General features: G+C 38.1%; 1 protein-coding gene across 1 annotated transcript in view; it reads right to left on the bottom strand.

The window, feature by feature from the left end:
• ADGB (androglobin) overlaps positions 1–18,906 on the bottom strand; it is a 187,519-nt gene that overhangs the window by 26,703 nt on the left and 141,910 nt on the right. The window contains exons 28-29 of the mRNA XM_069599306.1: positions 18,285–18,478; positions 16,185–16,296 (exon numbers count right to left, since the gene is read on the bottom strand). Of these exons, the coding sequence (XP_069455407.1) occupies positions 16,185–16,296; positions 18,285–18,478 (306 nt within the window). The remainder of the gene's footprint in view (positions 1–16,184; positions 16,297–18,284; positions 18,479–18,906) is intronic.

Below are 18,906 nucleotides of genomic sequence, written 5' to 3'. Positions count from 1 at the left end.
AGAGCCTTTGGTAATTTCCAGAATTCTAAAAGTTGATTCTGATAATCTCTGCTAGTTTTTTTTTTTTTTAAATTTTATGGAGGATTTAATTTTTTGAATCCTTTTTTTCTTTTTCTGGTATTTCCATTGATGTTCTGCTGGATTTCTCTTCTTCTTTTAGGCTTCTGAGTTATCTCTGCACGATGCTGGTCTGGAGCAGAATCCTGAGAGAATGGAGATTTCACATAGGCCAGATTTCTCACAGTGGCCTGGAGACCTTGTCATAAGTGCATGAAATAGCAAAAAGCTCTGTGGACGCAGGTGAGATTCCATCCCAAACAGCTCAGCTCTTGATTGTGATGAGAAGGCAAAGCAAAAAATGGACTGATTTAACTTGCAGTGCAGAAAAGTGAAAATAATAAGACCACAGAAAGAAAATAAGGTTACTAAAATGAGAGTAAGAGTGAGGCACAAGAGTAGAGAAATGATAGATCATGGTAACTGAACCAAGGGACAAAGAAGACAGAAAGACAAAGACTTTTATAGGCAGCCACACAATAAAATCATCTTTTATCAGAAACCCAGGAGAGAAAGTGGAGCCACTGCAAAGGACATATTTTCTCTTTGGTTTTTTGAGCCCCTTGGTTAGCCAAAAACCTTGAGGGTGAAAAAGCACTACTTGCCCAGAAATGTGAGCCCATGTATTTCAGCTCTGCTTCCCTGCAGAGCTCCTCATGGTGCACAGATGGTGCAGTACCAGCTCTCCACCTGTAGCCCAGGTATGAGAAAACTGGGCCTTGACCAGCCTCATTGGCTACAGCTACCGCCTTGGTTTCTTACCCCAGTAAAATGCAGGTCCCAGAGGTCTCAATGGCAGCAGAGTCAGGATTTAACTATATGTTAGAGATCTCTCTGTGGCCAGTGCTACATAACAGGACTTCATAAAAGCTGGAGTAGAGGAAGTCATTCTTTTTACCTAGTGCTGCCAGACAACTCTGTTACCAGTAATGCTATGCTTATCATAAACCAGCAATTCACAATTGTAATGAATGTATGAATTACTCAGTTCAGTTCAGTTCAGTCGCTCAGTCGTGTCCGACTCTTTGCGACCCCATGAATTGCAGCACGCCAGGCCTCCCTGTCCATCACAAACTCCTGGAGTTCATTCAGATTCATGTCCATCAAGTCAGTGATGCCATCCAGCCATCTCGTCCTCTGTCGTCTCCTTCTCCTCCTGCCCCCAATCCCTCCCAGCGTCAGAGTCTTTTCCAATGAATTACTCAAGAAGACTGAAAAATGTACATCTTGAAGCCCAAACCTCAGAGAGTCAAACCCTTTAGAGTTTAATATTGTTGTTGCTCACTTGCTCAGTTGTATCTGACTCTTGTGACCCCATTGGACTACAGCACACTAGGCTTTCCTCTCCTTCACTATCTCCTGGAGTTTTCTCAAACATATGCATTGAGTTGTGGATGCCACCCAACCTTTTCATCCTCTGTCACCCCCTTCTCCTCTTGCCCTCATCTTTCCAAGCATCAGGGTCTTTTCCAGTGAGTCAGTTCTTTGCATCAGGTGGCCAAAGTATTGGAGCTTCAGCTTCAGCATCAGTCCTTCCAATGAATATTCAGGATTGTTTTTCTGTAGAATTACCTGCTTTGATCTCCTTGCAGTCCAAGGGACTCTCAAGAGTCTTCAGTCTTCTCCAGCACCACAGTTCAAAAGCATCAATTCTTCAGTGCTCAGCCTTCTTTATGGTCCAACTCTCAAATCTGTACATGACTACTGGAAAAAACATAGCTTCGACTATATAGACCTTTGATGACAAAATGATGTTTCTGCTTTTTAATGCACTGTCTAGGTTTTTCACAGCTCTTCTTCCAAGAAACAAGTGTCTTTTAACTGATATGGAGCCCAGGAATGTACAGTTTTAAAACTACCTCAAGTATTTCTGAGTCAGGCTTGAGAGACTTTTAAGCAATATATACAGCTTTCCCTTTCCATCGAAGCAAATGCTGCAAAGAGTTGGGCTGAATGGAAGAATACCACTGAGTGAGAATTCAATGAAGCTGAAGGTACCTTTGGTTTTTATTTTTTTAATTCTTTATTTTTTTACTTTACAATACTGAATTGGTTTTGTCACACATTGACATGAATCAGCCATGGGTGTACATGTGTTCCATATCCTGAACCTCCCTCCCACCTCCCTCCCAATCCCATCCCTCTGGGTCATCCCAGTGCACCAGCCCTGACCACCCTGTCTCATGCATCGGATCCTTTGTATTTTTGTGTTGTCTGTTGTGATTTCTCCATTTTCATTTCTAATTTTGTTGATTTGATTCTTCTCCCTTTGTTTCTTGATGAGTCTGGCTGTGGTTTGTCAATTTTATTTATCTTCTCAAAGAATCAGCCTTTAGCTTTGTTGATTTTTGCTATGGTCTCTTTTTTTTCTTTTGCATTTATTTCTGCCTTAATTTTTAAGATTTCTTTCCTTCTATTAACCCTGGGGTTCTTCATTTCTTCCTTTTCTAGTTGCTTTAGGTGTAGAGTTCGGTTATTTATTTGACTTTTTTCTTGTTTCTTGAGGTAAGCCTGTATTGCTATGAGCCTTCCCCTTTGCACTGCTTTTACAGTGTCCCATTGATTTTGTGTTGTTGTGTTTTCATTTTCATTTGTTTCTATGCATATTTTGATTTCTTTTTTAATTTCTTCTGTGATTTGTTGGTTATTCAGAAGCATGTTGTTTAGCCTCCATATGTTGGAATTTTTAATAGTTTTACTCCTGTAATTGACACCTAATCTTACTGTGTTGTGGTCAGAAAAGATGCTTGGAATGATTTCAATTTTTTTTGAATTTACCAAGGCTAGATTTATGGCCCAAGATGTGATCTATCCTGGAGAAGGTTCCATGTGCACTTCAGAAAAAGGCGAAATTCATTGTTTTAGGGTGAAATGTCCTATAGATATCAATTAGGTCTAACTGGTCCATTGTGTCTTTTCAAGTTTGTGTTTCCTTTTTAATTTTCTGTTTAGTTGATCTATCCATAGGTGTGAGTGGGGTATTAAAGTCTCCCACTATTACTGTGTTATTGTTAATTTCCTCTTTCATACTTGTTAGCATTTGCCTTACATATTGTGGTGCTCCTATGTTGGGTGCATATATATTTATAATTGTTATATCTTCTTCTTGGATTGATCCTTTGATCATTATGTAGTGTCCTTCTCTTTTCACAGCCTTTATTTTAAAATCTATTTTATCTGATATGAATATTGCTACTCCTGCTTTCTTCTGGTCTCCATTTGTGTGAAATATCTTTTTCCAGCCCTTCCTTTTCAGTCTATATGTGTCCCTTGTTTTGAGGTGGGTCTCTTGTAGACAGCATATATAGGGATCTTGTTTTTGTATCCATTCAGCCAGTCTTTGTCTTTTGATTGGGGCATTCAAACCATTTACATTTAAGGTAATTATTGATAAGTATGATGCCATTGCCATTTACTGTGTTGTTTTGAGTTTGAATTTATACCCCCTTTCTGTGTTTCCTGTCTAGAGAAAATCCTTTAGCATTTGTTGAAGAGCTAGTTTGGTGGTGCTGAATTCTCTGAGCTTTTGCTTGTCTGTAAAGCTTTTGATTTCTCCTTCATATTTGAATGAGATCCTTGCTGGGTACAGTAATCTGGGTTGTAGGTTTTTCTCTTTCATCACTGTGTCACCTGAAGAATTTCTATTGAGAGATCAGCTGTTATCCTATGGGAATCCCCTTGTGTGTTATTTGTTGTTTTTCCCTTGCTGCTTTTAGTATTTGTTCTTTGTGTTTGATCTTTGTTAATTTGATTAATATGTGTCTTGGGGTGTTTCACCTTGGGTTTATCCTGTTTGGGACTCTCTGGGTTTCTTGGACTTGGGTGACTATTTCTTTCCCCATTTTAGGGAAATTTTCAACTATTATCTCCTCAAGTATTTTCTCATGGCCTTTCTTTTTGTCTTCTTCTTCTGGGACGCCTATGATTCAAATGTTAGGGTATTTAACATAGTCCCAGAGGTCCCTGAGGTTGTCCTCATTTCTTTTAATTCTTTTTTCTTTTTTCCTCTCTGCTTCATTTATTTCTACCATTCGATCTTCTACCTCACTTATCCTATTTTTTGCCTCCTTTATTCTACTGTTAGTTCCCTCCAGAGTGTTTTTGATCTCATTTATTGCATTAGTCATTGTTGATTGACTCTTCTTTATTTCTTCTATGTCCTTGTTAAACATTTCTGGCATCTTCTCAGTTCTTGTCTCCAGGCTATTTATCTGTAACTCCATTTTGTTTTCAGGATTTTGGATCATTTTCACTATCATTATTCTGAATTCTTTTTCAGGTAGACTCTCTATCTCCTCCTCTTTTGTTTGGTTTGGTGGGCACTTATCATGTTCCTTTACCTGCTGAGTATTTCTCTGCCCTTTCATCTTGTTTAGATTGCTGTGTTTGGGGTGGCCTTTCTGTATTCTGGCAGTTTGTGATTCCTCTTTATTGTGGAGGTTCCTCCCTGTGGGTGGGGTTGGACGAATGGCTTGTCAGGTTTCCTGGTTGGGGAGGTTTGTGTCAGTATTCTGGTGGGTGGAGCTGGATTTCTTCTCACTGGAGTGCAATGAAGTGTCCAGTAGTGAGTTCTGAGATGTCTATGGGTTTGGTGTGACTTTGAGCAGCCTGTATATCGAAGCTCAGGGCTATGTTCCTGCATTGCTGGAGAATTTGCGTGGTTTGTCTTGCTCTGGAACTTGTTGGCTCTTGGGTTGTGCTTGGTTTCAGTGTAGGTATGGAGACTTTTGGATGAGCTCTTATGGATTAATGTTCCCTGGAGTCAGGAGTTCTCTGGTATTCTCAGGTTTTGGACTTAAGCCTCCTGCCTCTGGTTTTCAGTCTTATTCTTACAGTAGCCTCAAGACTTCTCCATCCATACAGCACCAATGATAAAATATCTGGGTTAATGTTGAAAAGATTCTCCACAGTGAGGGACACCCAGAGAGGTTCACAGAGTCACATGGAGAAGAGAAGAGGAAGGAGGGAGATAGAGGTGACGAGGAGGAGAAGAGGGGGAATCAAAAAAGGAGAGAGCAATCTAGCCAGTAATCAATTCCCTATGTGCTCTCCACAGTCTGGAACCCTCAGAGAGGTTCACAGAGTTACACACAGAAGAGAAGAGGGAGGAAGGAGATAGATAGAGGTGACCAGGAGGAGAAAAGGGGGAATCAAAAAGAGAGAGACAGATCTAGCCAGTAATCAGTTCCCTAAGTGTTCTCCACAGCCTGGAACACACAAAGAGATTCATAGTTGGGTAGAGAAAAGAAGGGGGAGGGAGTAGATAGAGGTGACCTGGGGGAGAAAAAGGAGAGTCAAAAGGGGAGAGAGTAATCAAGACAGTAATCACACTCCTAAGTAAAAATGGGTACTGAAGATTGGATTCTTAAAGGTGCAAAATTGATAACAAATACCAAAAAGTAAAGGTGAAAAATCTAGAGTAGAGGTTAGACTCTCAAAAATACAATATTAAAAAAACAAAATGTATTAAAAAAAATATGAAGTTTGCCTTAAAAACAGAGTCTTTTTTTTTTTTTGCAAAGTAATAGTAGGTTATAAAAATGAAAATTAAAGGAGTAATAGAGGACTTAAAAATTAAAAAAAATTTAATTAAAAAAAGATAATAGTAAAAATATATCTAGGGATTTCTCTGGAGCTGTTGCAGGCAGGGTGGGGTCAGTTCAGTTTCAGTTCCTTGTTCCAGCTTGTACTTCTCAAGATCTATAGGCCCCTTCCAATATAGTCGGTACTAACTACAGGGTTTTAATCTGTTGCACCTGTCACTTCCAAAGTGGTTCCCTCTGTTTATTTTGGCTTTTTCTGTTTGCAGGTCTCTTCAGTGTCTAATTTCCACCCTGACACAAGGGGGTGAAGGTGGTCACTTATCTAGGCTCACTTGTTCAGTTGTGCTGTGGGGAGGGAGGAACACTGCAAGCAAATTTCACTGGCATGTGTTGGGAGTGCTTGCAGTGTCTCGGCCACACTGGGTTTGCCCCCGTTCACGGCGTGTGTGCTTTCCCAGTCTACTCTGCACAGGCTCCAGATTGCTCTGCAGAGGAACTGTCTAAAGTGGGCCCTGGGTTGCATGCACTTCCCAGGTCTAAACTGTTCAGGTTCCGGTTCTCGGGTACTCCACACAGGTGCAGACTCAGTTGGGCCTGCGTTTTGTGCCCTTCCTGGGTCAGAGCAGCTCAGGTGACCAGGTGCTTGGTAAGCGCACTCTCCCCAGGTGAGGGGTGCATCTTATCGCTTCTCCTATCCCAGCCGCTCTGTTTCCTGGGTGCGCAGTGGGTGCGCCGTCTCAGGTGCGCAGTGTGTCTCTACTGGGGAGCTGACCTCTGGCTGCGATCCTCCCAGAGGATGTCAACAGTCCAGAATCCCAGGAAGTCTTGGTTAGCAACTCGGAGCTTGCTCGCAGTTTGGTGGAGGATACTGTCTCAGGGCCGAGATGGCCCCTTTCTGGTTCTGGCTGCTGCCTGCCTGCCTCCCTGCCTCTGGCGGGGGATGGGCTGGTCTGCAGCTGGCTAGCTTTCCTCTGGTATTCGCTCAGTCCTTTGTTGTGTGAGCAGGCCCAGCAGTGCCTTATGTTAGAGCTTTTCGCGGGATAGTTCTCTCTCTCTCTTTTTTTTCCTTTCTCTGGCTATCCCACAGTTTGGGTTTCTATCTCACCTTAGCTCCCTCAGATTGCCCTCAAGGGCATTCAGGCCTGGTTCTTACCCTAAGCAGTGCAGCCTGCGCCTCCCTGTTCGGCCCATGCTTGCTGGTGGTAGATGTGAGCATCTGGGCTACTTCTCTGCTGGGAGTTGCTGTTAAGGCACGTAATCTGTGGGGTTTATTAATTAATTAATTAATTTATTTATTTATTTATTTTTCCTTCCATTTATGTTACCCTCTGAGATTCCAAAACTCCCACAGACCCACTGGTGAGAGGGTTTCCTGATATTTGGAACCTTCTCCTTTTTTATGACTCCCTTCCCGGGATGGGTCTCTGTCCCTAACTCTTTTGTCTCTCTTTTCATCTTTTATATTTTGTCCTACCTCCTTTCGAAGACAATGGGCTGCCTTTCTGGGTGCCTGATGTCCTCTGCCAGTGTTCAGAATTTGTTTTGTGGAATTTTCTCAGCCTTCAATGTTCTTTCAATGAATTTGTGGGGGAGAAAGTGGTCTCCCCATCCTGTTCCTCCACCATCTTAGGACTGCTCCCCTATATTTGGCTTTTAGTTGTGTCTGATTCTCAGTCGTGTCTGACTCTTTGCAACACCATGGACTGCAGCACTCACTGATACTCTGTCTATGGGATTTTCTGGGCATGATTACTGGAGTGGATTACCAGTTCCTACTCCAGTGGAACTTCCCAACGCAGGGATCGGATCAATATCTCTTAGTCAGTTCAGTCACTCAGTCATTTCCAACTCTTTGCTGCCCCATGGACTGCAGCACACCAGGCCTCCCTGTCCATCACCAACTCCCGGAGCTTATTCAAACTCATGTCTGTCCAGTCAGTGATGCCATCCAACCATCTAATCCTTTGTTGTTCCCTTCTGCTCCTGCCTTCAATCTTTTCCAGCATTAAGGTCTTTTCCAGTGAGTCAGTTCTTGGCATCAGGTGGCCAAAGTATTGGAGTTTCAGCTTCAGTATCAGTCCTTCCAATGGATATTCAAGACTGATTTCCTTTAGGATGGACTGGTTGGATCTCCTTGCAGTCCAAGGGACTCTCAAGAGTCTCCTCCAATACCACAGTTCAAAAGCATCAATTTTTCAGTGCTCATCTTTCCTTATGGTTCAACTCTCACATTCATACATGACTACTCATTGCAGCACTGTTTATAATAGCCAGGACATGGAAGCAACCTAGATGTCCATCAGCAGATGAATGGATAAGAAAGCTGTGGTACATATACACAATGGAGTATTACTCAGGCATTAAAAAGAATACATTTGAATCAGTTCTAATGAGGTGGATGAAACTGGAGCCGATTATACAGAGTGAAGTAAGCCAGAAAGAAAAACACCGATATAGTATACTAACACATATATATGGAATTTAGAAAGATGGTAACAATAACCCTGTATGCGAGACAGCAAAAGAGACACAGATATATAGAACAGACTTTTGGACTCTGTGGGAGAGGGAGAGGGTGGGATGATTTGGGAGAATGGCATTGAAACATGTATACTATCATGTAAGAAATGAATCACCAGTCTATGTTTGATACAAGATACAGGATGCTTGGGGCTGGTGCACTGGAATGACCCAGAGAGATGATATGGGGAGGGGGGTGGGAGGGGGGTTCAGGATTGGGACTCATGTATACCCATGGCAGATTCATGTCAATGTATGGCAAAACCAATAGAGTATTGTAAAGTAAAAAAAAGAAAAGAAAAGCAAAGAAAAACCATAGCTTTGACTAGAGGGACCTTTGTTGACAAAGTAATGCCTCTGCTTTTTAATATGCTATCTAGTTTGGTCATAGCTTTTCTTCCAAGGAGCCAGCATCTTTTAATTTCATGGCTGCAGTCCCCAGCTGCAGTGATTTTGGAGCCCAAGAAATAAAGTCTCACTATTTCCATTGTTTCCCCATCTATCTGCCATGGAGTGATGGGACCAGATGCCATGATATTAGTTTTCTGAATATTGAGTTTTAAGCCAACTTTTTCATTCTCCTCTTTCACTTTCATCAAGAGGCTCTTTCTTTCTGTCATAAGGGTGGTGTCATCTGCATATCTGAGGTTATTGATATTTCTCCTGGAAGTCTTGATTCCAGTTTGTGTTCATTTAGCCTGGCATTTCTCATGAGGTACTCTGTATATAAGTTAAATAAACAGAGTGACAATGTGCAGCCTTGAAGTACTCCTTTCCCAAAATGGAACCAGTCTATTGTTCCATGTTCAGTGCTAACTTCTGCTTCCTCACCTGCATACAGATTTCTCAGGAGGTAGGTCAGGTGGTCTGGTATTTCCATCTCTTTCAGAATTTTCCACAGTTTGTTGTAATCCACACAGTCAAAGATTTTGGTGTAGTCAACAAAGCAGTTTTTCTGGGACTCTTTTGCTTTTCCGTTGATCCAGCAGATGTTGGCAATTTGATCTCTGGTTCCTCTGCTTTCTCTAAATCTAGCTTGAACATCTGGAAGTTCACGGAAGCCTGGCTTGGAGAATTTTGAGCATTACTTTGCTAGCATGTGAGATGAGTGCAATTGTGCAGCAGTTTGAACATACTTTGGCATTTCCTTTTTTTGGGATTGGAATGAAACTAACCTTTTCCAGTCCTGTGGCTACTGCTGAGTTTTCCAGATTTGCTGGCATATTGAGTGCAGCATTTTAACAGCATCATCTTTTAGGATTTGATGATTCCAACTGGAATTCCATCACCTCCAATAGCTTTGTTCATAGTGCTGCTTCCTAAAGCTCATTTGTCTTCACATTCCAGGATGTCTGGCTCTAGGTGAGTGATCATACCATTGTGGTTATCTAGGTCGATACGATGTTCTTTGTATATTCTTCTGTGTCTTGCCACCTCTTAATATCTTCTGCTTCTGTTAGGTCCATACCATTTCTGTCCTTTTTGTGCCCATCTTTGCATGAAATATTCCCTTGGTATCTCTTATTTTCTTGAAGAGATCTCTAGTCCTTCCCGTTCTATTGTTTTCCATTTCTTTGCATTGATCACTGACTAAGGGTTTCTTATCTCTCCTTACTATTCTTTGGAACTCTGCATTCAAATGGGTATATCTTTCCTCTTCTCCTTTGCCTTTCACGTCTTTTCTTTTCTCAACTATTTGTAAGGCCTCCTCAGACAATCATTTTGCCTTTTTGCGTTTCTTTTTCTTTGGGCTGGTCTTGATCACCACCTCCTGTACAATCTCACAAACCTCCATTCCTAGTTCTTCAGGCACTCTATCAGATCTAATCCCATGAATCTACTTGTCACTTCCACTGTATAATCATAAGGGATTTGGTTTAGGTCATACCTGAATGGTCTAGTGGTTTCCCCACTTTCTTCCATTTAAATCTGAATTTGGCAATAAGAGCTCATGATCTGAGCCACAGTCGGCTCTGGGTCTTGTTTTTGCTGACTGTATAGAGCTTCTCCATCTTTGGCTGCAGAGAATATAATCAATCTGATTTCAGTATTGACCATTTGGTCATGTGTAGATGTCCATGTGTAGAGTCTTCTCTTGTGTTGTTGGAAGAGGGTGTTTGCTATGATCAGTGCATTCTCTTGGCAAAACTCTGTTACATCTCTAGCATAACATGTTTTTACATCTCTTTTATTGGCAGGAGAATTCTTTACCACTAGTGCCCTCTTGGAAGCTCTGACACCATTCCCATAGACTTTAAATAATCAATAAAGAACATATGAAATAAGATTATACCTATGAATAGTATCATACACTCTACGGTTTTAAGATGTTAACAAATGTCTGATGAAATGGAATCTCAAGATGCCCCATTAGGTATTTCTGGGGCATTCTTTTCTTACCACTCATAGTTCTTAGTGAGTCATACAGTAGGCATATTTGATTCCACTCAAATGAGCATATTCTAAGGAGGAGGGCATGGCAACCCACACCAGTATTCTTATCTGGAGAATCCCCATGGACAGAGGAGCCTGGTGGGCTACTGTCCATGGGGTAACAAAATCTGAAATGACTAAGCACAGTACATATTCAAGTTGACATACGTGAGCATTACACAACTATATATATTTATATATTCATATATATATGTATGGTATTTCTATTTATATATACCAAGTTTGATTGTAATTGTATTGGTGTCTGTGTGCTACATATAGATAGATAGATAGATAGATAGATAGATAGATAGATAGATAGATAACTCGATTGATCTACAGCATTTGGTTTCTTCAGACTCTGAACTGAAAATATACCATGCATGTAGGTTTTTCTGTTTATATTTACCGTGTGTGATTGTAATTATGTTGGTGTGTGCATGTGCTACATACATATATGAATATATAAATATATATAGTATCTACAACCTTTGGTTACTTCAAAGACCCTGAACTGGATACACCATGCATGTATTGTGCCTAAGAAAAGGCAACAATAATATTTATTTGAATTCAGGAAATTATTTTATATTCTGCTAATAAAATTAGCACTGGGACTTGAAATCAAATGCTTTTGAGAATAATAAAGCTTATGCTTAATGCAAATAGATTAGAACTTCAAATATGTAGGACAGGAACACAAACAAAGGGCTTCCCAGGTGACTCAGTGGTAAAGAGTCTGCCTGCCAATGCAGGCCATGTGTGTTTGATCCCTAGGTCAGGAAGATCCCCTGGAGGAAGAAATGTCAATCCACTCCAGTACTCTTGCCTGGGAAATCCCATGGACAGAGGAGCCTGATGGGCTATGGTCCATGGGGTCAGAAAAGAGTTGGACATGACTTAGTGATTAAACAGCAGCAACAACATAAAGACTTTAAAATAACAAAACTGTTAATTATTATACATATAAAGGCAGACAATATCACTAAATATTACCTGCTCAGGATTCTCCATTTTCTATTTTCTTAAGTGAAAGTAAGCAATTTTCACTAAAACGTAAAGTACTGAAATATACTAAAGGTGGCGCTGTTGCTTCATATTAACCAGAAGCCAAGCTTTCTAAAGTTTTGTAATAGTTTCAGGCGTTACATTTTATCATGAGTTGCAACAAAGTAAATCTTTGAAAAAAATTAATATATTTTATTTCTCATATAAATTAGATATTGAATTTAAATCAATTAATGGAGCAACATTTACATTTAATTTACATATAATTTTAAATTGGGTCACCAAGGTATTAATGAAAGAAAAGTTTGACCAATTTATATTTGGTATATTTATCATTGAAAAGTAAGCTAATAGTTTTGAGACATTGATAACTTAATTACTCAAAAATATATCTCACTCTTAAGGTTTTAGTTTGTAGGCTATGGGTTGTAAATATAATTGACAAATGGAAGTGGACACATTGGCATTTTTAAATTTTAACTAATTGGCTACCCAAAAAAGCACATTTATGAGCATGAAATTACAGAATGATTATTCTGCATTCAAAAGCTATGTAACTTTCAAAAAAATTGTCCTACATATTTTTTCAAATAAAAAATTTTCCTAGCTCATTTTAAATTACAATTCAATCCTGAATTTCTTTGCTACTTTCAGCAAAGGTGACACAAGGTGTCATTTAATTTTAGCAGCTGATCATTCACACTTAAAATTGTCAAATGTGATGTCAAAAAAGAAGACATGTAATTACTCCTAAAGACATTTTCTAGTTGAAACACACAACAATGATAAAACCATTTTTTGAAGTGCTGCTGGGTTCTAGGAACTTTATATATATATTATCTTGGATCTTCATAACAACTCTGAAACAGACGAGTTATTATATAACACAGAAGTTGTTCTAATTTTCCAGGTGATAAATAACCCAGTTTCCACTACTCAGATGTACAGTAGCTTAGCCACTTTACTGTATTTCCTTATTTAATGTTAACTTCATTAAAAAAATTTAATTCATACTATTAATTTGTACCATAAACAAGATCTACATTTTACATTATTCTAGTTCTTAAATTATACTACTGTGTTCAGATACTGAAAATCCACCTGTGCTGGATTTTGAACTTAAGAAACATACACACTGTACATTACATCCCTGGGGGTTATTTATCTTATAACCGGAAGTTTGTGTCTTTTGACCACATTTGCTTATTTTATATATCCCCCAGCCTCCTTTTGGCAACCACCAATCTGTTCAATGTTTCTGTGAGTTCTCTTATTTCAGATTCTGCATACAAGTGAGTTCATATAGCATTTGGCTTGCTCTGTCTGAATTTTTTTCCACTTATCATAATATCCTCAAGCTTCATTCAAGTTGTTGCAAAAGGCAGGTTTTCCTTATTTTCATGGCTGAATAATATTCATATATATATATATATATATATATCACTATGTCTTTACCCATTCATCCAGCAATGGGCAATTAGGTTGTTTGCGTGTCTTGGCTATTGTAAATAATGTTGCAATGAAAACGGAGGTACAGATATCGCTTGATGATAATGATTTAATTTCCTTAGAACATATACTCAGAAGTGGAATTGCTAGATCTTATGGCAGTACTATTTTTAATTTTTTGAGGAATCTTCATCCTCCATCTATAGTGGCTGTACCAATATACATTTCCATTAAGTGTAATAATGGTTCTGCTTTCTCCATATTCTCTCCAATACCCGCTATCTCTTATCTCTTTGGTAATCAGTTTAGTTCAGTTCAGTCGCTCAGTCATGTCCGACTCTTTGTGACCCCATGAATCGCAGAACACCAGGTCTCCCTGTCCATCACCATCTCTCGGAGTTCACTCAGACTCACATCCATCGAGTCCGTGATGCCATCCAGCCATCTCATCCTCGGTCGTCCCCTTCTCCTCCTGCCCCCAATCCCTCCCAGCATCAGAGTCTTTTCCAATGAGTCAACTCTTTGCATGAGGTGGCCAAAGTACTGGAGTTTCAGCTTCAGCATCATTCCCTCCAAAGAAATCCCAGGGCTGATCTCCTTCAGAATGGCCTGGTTGGATCTCCTTGCAGTCCAAGGGACTCTCAAGAGTCTTCTCCAACACCACAGTTCAAAGGCATCAGTTCTTCGGCACTCAGCTTTCTTCACAGTCCAACTCTCACATCCATACATGACCACAGGAAAAACCATAGCCTTGACTAGATGGATCTTTGTTGGCAAAGTAATGTCTTTGCTTTTCAATATGCTATCTAGGTTGGTCATAACTTTTCTTCCAAGGAGCAAGTGTCTTTTAATTTCATGGCTGCAGTCACCATCTGCAGTGATTTTGGAGCCCCCCAAAATAAAATCTGACACTGCTTCCACTGTTTCCCCATCAATTTCTCATGAAGTGATGGGACCAAATGCCATGATCTTCGTTTTCTGAATGTTGAGCTGTAAGCCAACTTTTTCACTCTCCTCTTTCACTTTCATCAAGAGGCTTTTTAGTTCCTCTTCACTTTCTGCCATAAGGGTGCTGTCATCTGCATATCTGAGGTTATTGATATTTCTCCCGGCAATCTTGATTCCAGCTTGTGCTTCTTCCAGTCCAGCATTTCTCATGATGTACTCTGCATATACGTTAAATAAGCAGGGTGACAATATACAGCCTTGACATACGCCTTTTCTTATTTGGAACCAGTCTGTTGTTCCATGTCCAGTTCAAACTGTTGCTTCCTGACCTGCATATAGGTTTCTCAAGAGGCAGGTCAGGTGGTCTGGTATTCCCATCTCTTTCAGAATTTTCCACAGTTGATTGTGATCCACACAGTCAAAGGCTTTGGCATGGTCAATAAAGCAGAAATAGATGCTTTTTGGGAACTCTCTTGCTTTTTTGATGACCCAGCGGATGTTGGCAGTTTGATCTCTGGTTCCTCTGCCTTTTCTAAAACCAGCTTGAACATCTGGAATTTCATGGTTCACGTATTGCTGAAGCCTGGCTTGGAGAATTTTGAGCATTACTTTACTAGCATGTGAGATGAGTGCACTTGTGCGGTAATTTGAGCATTCTTTGGCATTGCCTTTTTTTGCTAATACCAATTCTAATAAAATATCTCATTGTGGTTTTGAATCACATTTCCCCAGTGATTAGTGATGTTGACCATCTTTTCATGTGTCTGTTGGCCATCTCTATGTTTTCCTTGGGAAAATGTTATTCAGATCCTTTGTCCATTTTTTTAATTGGATTGTTTCTTTTTTTGATACTGAGTTACATGATTTCTTTGTATATATATGTTTATATATGTGTGTTTTATGTTTATATATATATGTTTATTAACCATCAGATACCTGGTTTGCAAATATTTTCTCCCATTCCATAAGTTGCTTTTCATTACGTTGATGGTTTCCCTTGACATATTATTGTCAGTTTACACAATCCAGATCTAAGCATCATCCTAGCCCTTTGCACCATCAAGAAGGAATGTCATCTTTTAGGAGTTGTCTTGTGGATGCTTAGCAGAACGTTGTTTTTTATGGCAGAGCAGGTATTTCTGGTGATGGAAGAAGCTTGGTAGACACATAATGCAGATACATAATGCACAGCAGAGGAGAGTCAGGAAGACACAGGACAGAGAAATCTTTTTTATATTTCAACTTATCTAGTCTTGCCATAAGTTGTGAACTTTATTTCACAGTAGTAAGTGCATTTTTAGTTTTGTAAGAAATTGAAACTCTTTCAACTTGACTGCACCATTTTGTATTCTCGTCATCAGTGTGTGAAAATTTCTGTTGCTCTGCACTCTGACTTGTATTATGCTCTTTTGTAGTGTACACTTTTATTTTTGAAATAATGTACATAGGTTAATTTTATGATTGGGTAATCTTGCTTGAAATTTGAAAAGAGTATACATTGAAAATATTCATTCCTTTAGATTTAATTATTATACTTCATCAGGGTGGCTTAGTGGAAAAGAATCTGCCTGAAATGCAGGAGATGCAAGTTCTATCTCTGCACCAGGAAGATCACCAGGAATAGGAAATGGCAACCCACCTCACTATTCTTACCTGGAAAATTCCATAGACTGAGGAGCCTGGCAGGCTGCAGTCCATGGGCTTGCAAAGAGTCGGACATGAGCACGCACACATACAATATATGTTTAAGAGTAGAGGCTGTTTCAGATTTTTTTAAAATCTAAAGCATCAATCTATTTTTTTCTGCTCAGAAATATTGAGAATAGTTTACTTTTTGAAAAAATAAACCTGAATTCTCTTTCAGTGGAAGATTCTTTTTCTCTTAAATATTTTAAAAACATATCTTTAAAGTTATATTTTTTAGTAACTTGGATGAAAATAATTTATAATTAGAAAAGTTTAGAGTACCTTTGTTAGATAATCATCAAGTCATTTTTACTAACTGGACAAAATTTATTTAAACTTGACTAAACAATCATATATTTTTTGGTTTTCATAACCAAATAATGAAAATGTTGAATCGCATAATCAGTTGATAGAACAGGAAATGCCACTGGATTAAAGCATAAATTGTAAGCAATAATGTTTTAGTAATTACGTGACAAATTTACTGTTAAATATGTATAGATGATATAAAATGCAGGAATAATATTTGGAGTGACATACCTTTGTTATCATTTTTCTCTAAGTCTTTTAGTGCTTGAACAAACATCTGTTGACTTTCAGTGAGAGGCCAACTGTTATATAACACCAAACACTGTATAATATACTTGTATACCTGGAAAAATGCAATATTTAAGTATAAACAATAAAAATAAACATAGTATATGCTTAATCATTTATTATTTTAGGCACATAATAAATGCATTTTTTTCTGGATCATACAATAATGATTTAATTAAATACTGTTAGGTGTTCTCCAAAATTCTGTAATACCACAGTCTATAATATCCTCGTATCCCCACCAATACTATCATATATTTTAGTATTTATAATTTTTGCATTCATATTTATAAGTTAAATTTATTTTACTTTTGTCACTCAGCTTTGGAATCTGAATTACATTAATCTCTTAAAAAATACTGGAAGGTTTGTATTGTTTTTCTACTTTCTAGAATAATTTACTCCTCAAAAGTCTGTTAGATCTCTTTTGTAAAGCTGCTAGGCCTATGCTTTTTGGAAAGGTATGGCTTTGATTATTATTTATTATTCTTATTATTTCATATTTTCTGCTTTTTGTGGAGCAGCTAGTCTCTTCTTCCTCCTACCCCAGGAATTTTATATTTTAAACAATTTTTCTAAGTTTTAAATTATCTAGTATGTGTGTGTGTGTGTGTGTGTGTGATCAGTTGCTCAGTTGTGCCCAATTCTGTGGCCCAATGGACTGTAGCCTGCCAGGCTCCCCTGTCCATGGAGTTTTCCAGTCAAGAATACTGGAGTCAGTTGCCATTTCCTCCTGGAGGAGATCTTCCCAACCCAGGGACTGAACCTGTCTCTTGTGTCTTGCGTTGGCAGACAGATTCCTTACCACTAGCACCACCTGGGAAGCTCTAGCTAGTATAAAGTTGCATATAATACTTAAAAAAAATATTTAAACCTGTTGTTTGCATTTATACCTTCATCATATGTTTTGTTCTATATTCAATTCATTTATATTTTCTTTCTTTTTTCTTAATTGATTGGTCTTACAAAAAGCATGTCGTTTTTATTAATCTTAAAAAGCTTAGAGTTTAATTGTTGTAGACTTTGTTCCCCATTTCTTAAATTTTATTCTCATTTTATCAATATTTTTTCTTATTTTTGAGTTATTATTTTACTTGTTCTCTAACTTTTTTGTTTCAATAGCTTAGTTCATTTGTTTGAATTAATATTTTCTGATGAATTAATTTAAAAAGTCATTCCACTGCATGCTACTTTAGATGTGGTTTACAAATTTTGATTTGTAGTTTTCATTTTTATTGAGCCCTTTGTATTTAATACTTTCTTTTTAAAGGATTTTTAAGCTATAAATTATTTAGTATATTTACATGTTTTCACATTTATGTGATTTTAAGCTGATAATTATTAATTTCTATATTATTAAAGTATGTTCAGATAACAATTACACAATATAGTTTGGGTTTTTTTGAGGCTTCTTGTGCGTTCTATGAAAAAGTATATTTACTTTTTATGAGGTGAAGTGTTCTATGTAGATATCTGAAAGATTAAGCTTATACTTAATGTTTCAGATCCTAATGATCAAACGTATTTTGTTTTTCAACTTAATTTACTCTTTCCTGAAAAGTATGTGTTAAAATATTCAAGTATTAATTGCTAATTGATTTTTCTATGTAATTCTGTGTATGCTCAGTTGCTCAGTTGTGTCTGACTGTAGTCATGTCCCATGGACTGTAGCCCACCAGGCTCCTCTGTCCCTGGAATTCTCCAGGCAAGAATACTGGAGGCTTGCCATTTCTCTTTCCAGGGGATCTCCCTGATCTGGGGATCAAACTCTGGTATCCTACATTGGCAGGTGGATTCTTTACTGCTGAGCCACCAGAGAGGCCCAATTACTGTCATATTAGGACTTGGTTTTGACATTTTGTTTTTATTTATTTTAATTAATTTATTTTCTTGATCTCCAATGGGTAAATCATATTTTTTATTTGCTGCCTTAAATTATGTACATTGTTCTTTATTTTTTCAATTTTAGGAAAATACTTGTTATGATTTATGTTAAGCTTTTAGGAGTAGTACAATTGAATAAATCTTCTAAATGTTAATTACCTGCTGTGGTGTGCTAGCATTTTCATCTATAGTGGGTATATAACTGGTTTCTTCATCCATAATAGGCTGACCAGTGTCTACTATTGCACTTCCAGGCCTTTTATAGGATTTCTGACCTCCTGCAGATTTTTTCTTGATGTATAAATCTTGCTCTTTCTTTAAAGTAGCATGAGTTGAAAGAACTTGCTTGCTGGCTGAATATGAGAAATATTGTTTATGTTAAAATATGTGGAATACATAATCATTACCATGTTATTTATTATATCCTTATAAAACACACTCAAAGGGACAGGTCAATTTATTTTTTCATGAGATAAAAAACATCACTGGCTTCTAGGAAATATCCTGGTCTTAAAGAAACATTGTAATGGTATATGACTTGGATAGAACAATGCATTTTCTGAGCAACCACTGATTGCTATAAGAATGTACAATTCAACAAATTCTCATTCATGTACCATTTGAATGACAATAAACTAATACCTCATGTTCTGACTACTTCAGTGTTTAATACTATGCAGGTGCATGTTATTATAATTTTTAATGTTTATATTATTTCATAATTGACAAATCATATAAGTACCATTACATATTCACATGATTTGTTAATTAAATACAGCTA

Source organism: Ovis canadensis, chromosome 8, assembly GCF_042477335.2.
Source record: "Ovis canadensis isolate MfBH-ARS-UI-01 breed Bighorn chromosome 8, ARS-UI_OviCan_v2, whole genome shotgun sequence".
Taxonomy (NCBI): domain Eukaryota; kingdom Metazoa; phylum Chordata; class Mammalia; order Artiodactyla; family Bovidae; genus Ovis; species Ovis canadensis.
Note: the sequence above shows the minus strand (reverse complement) of the source record. Positions and strands in the feature narration are given on the sequence as shown.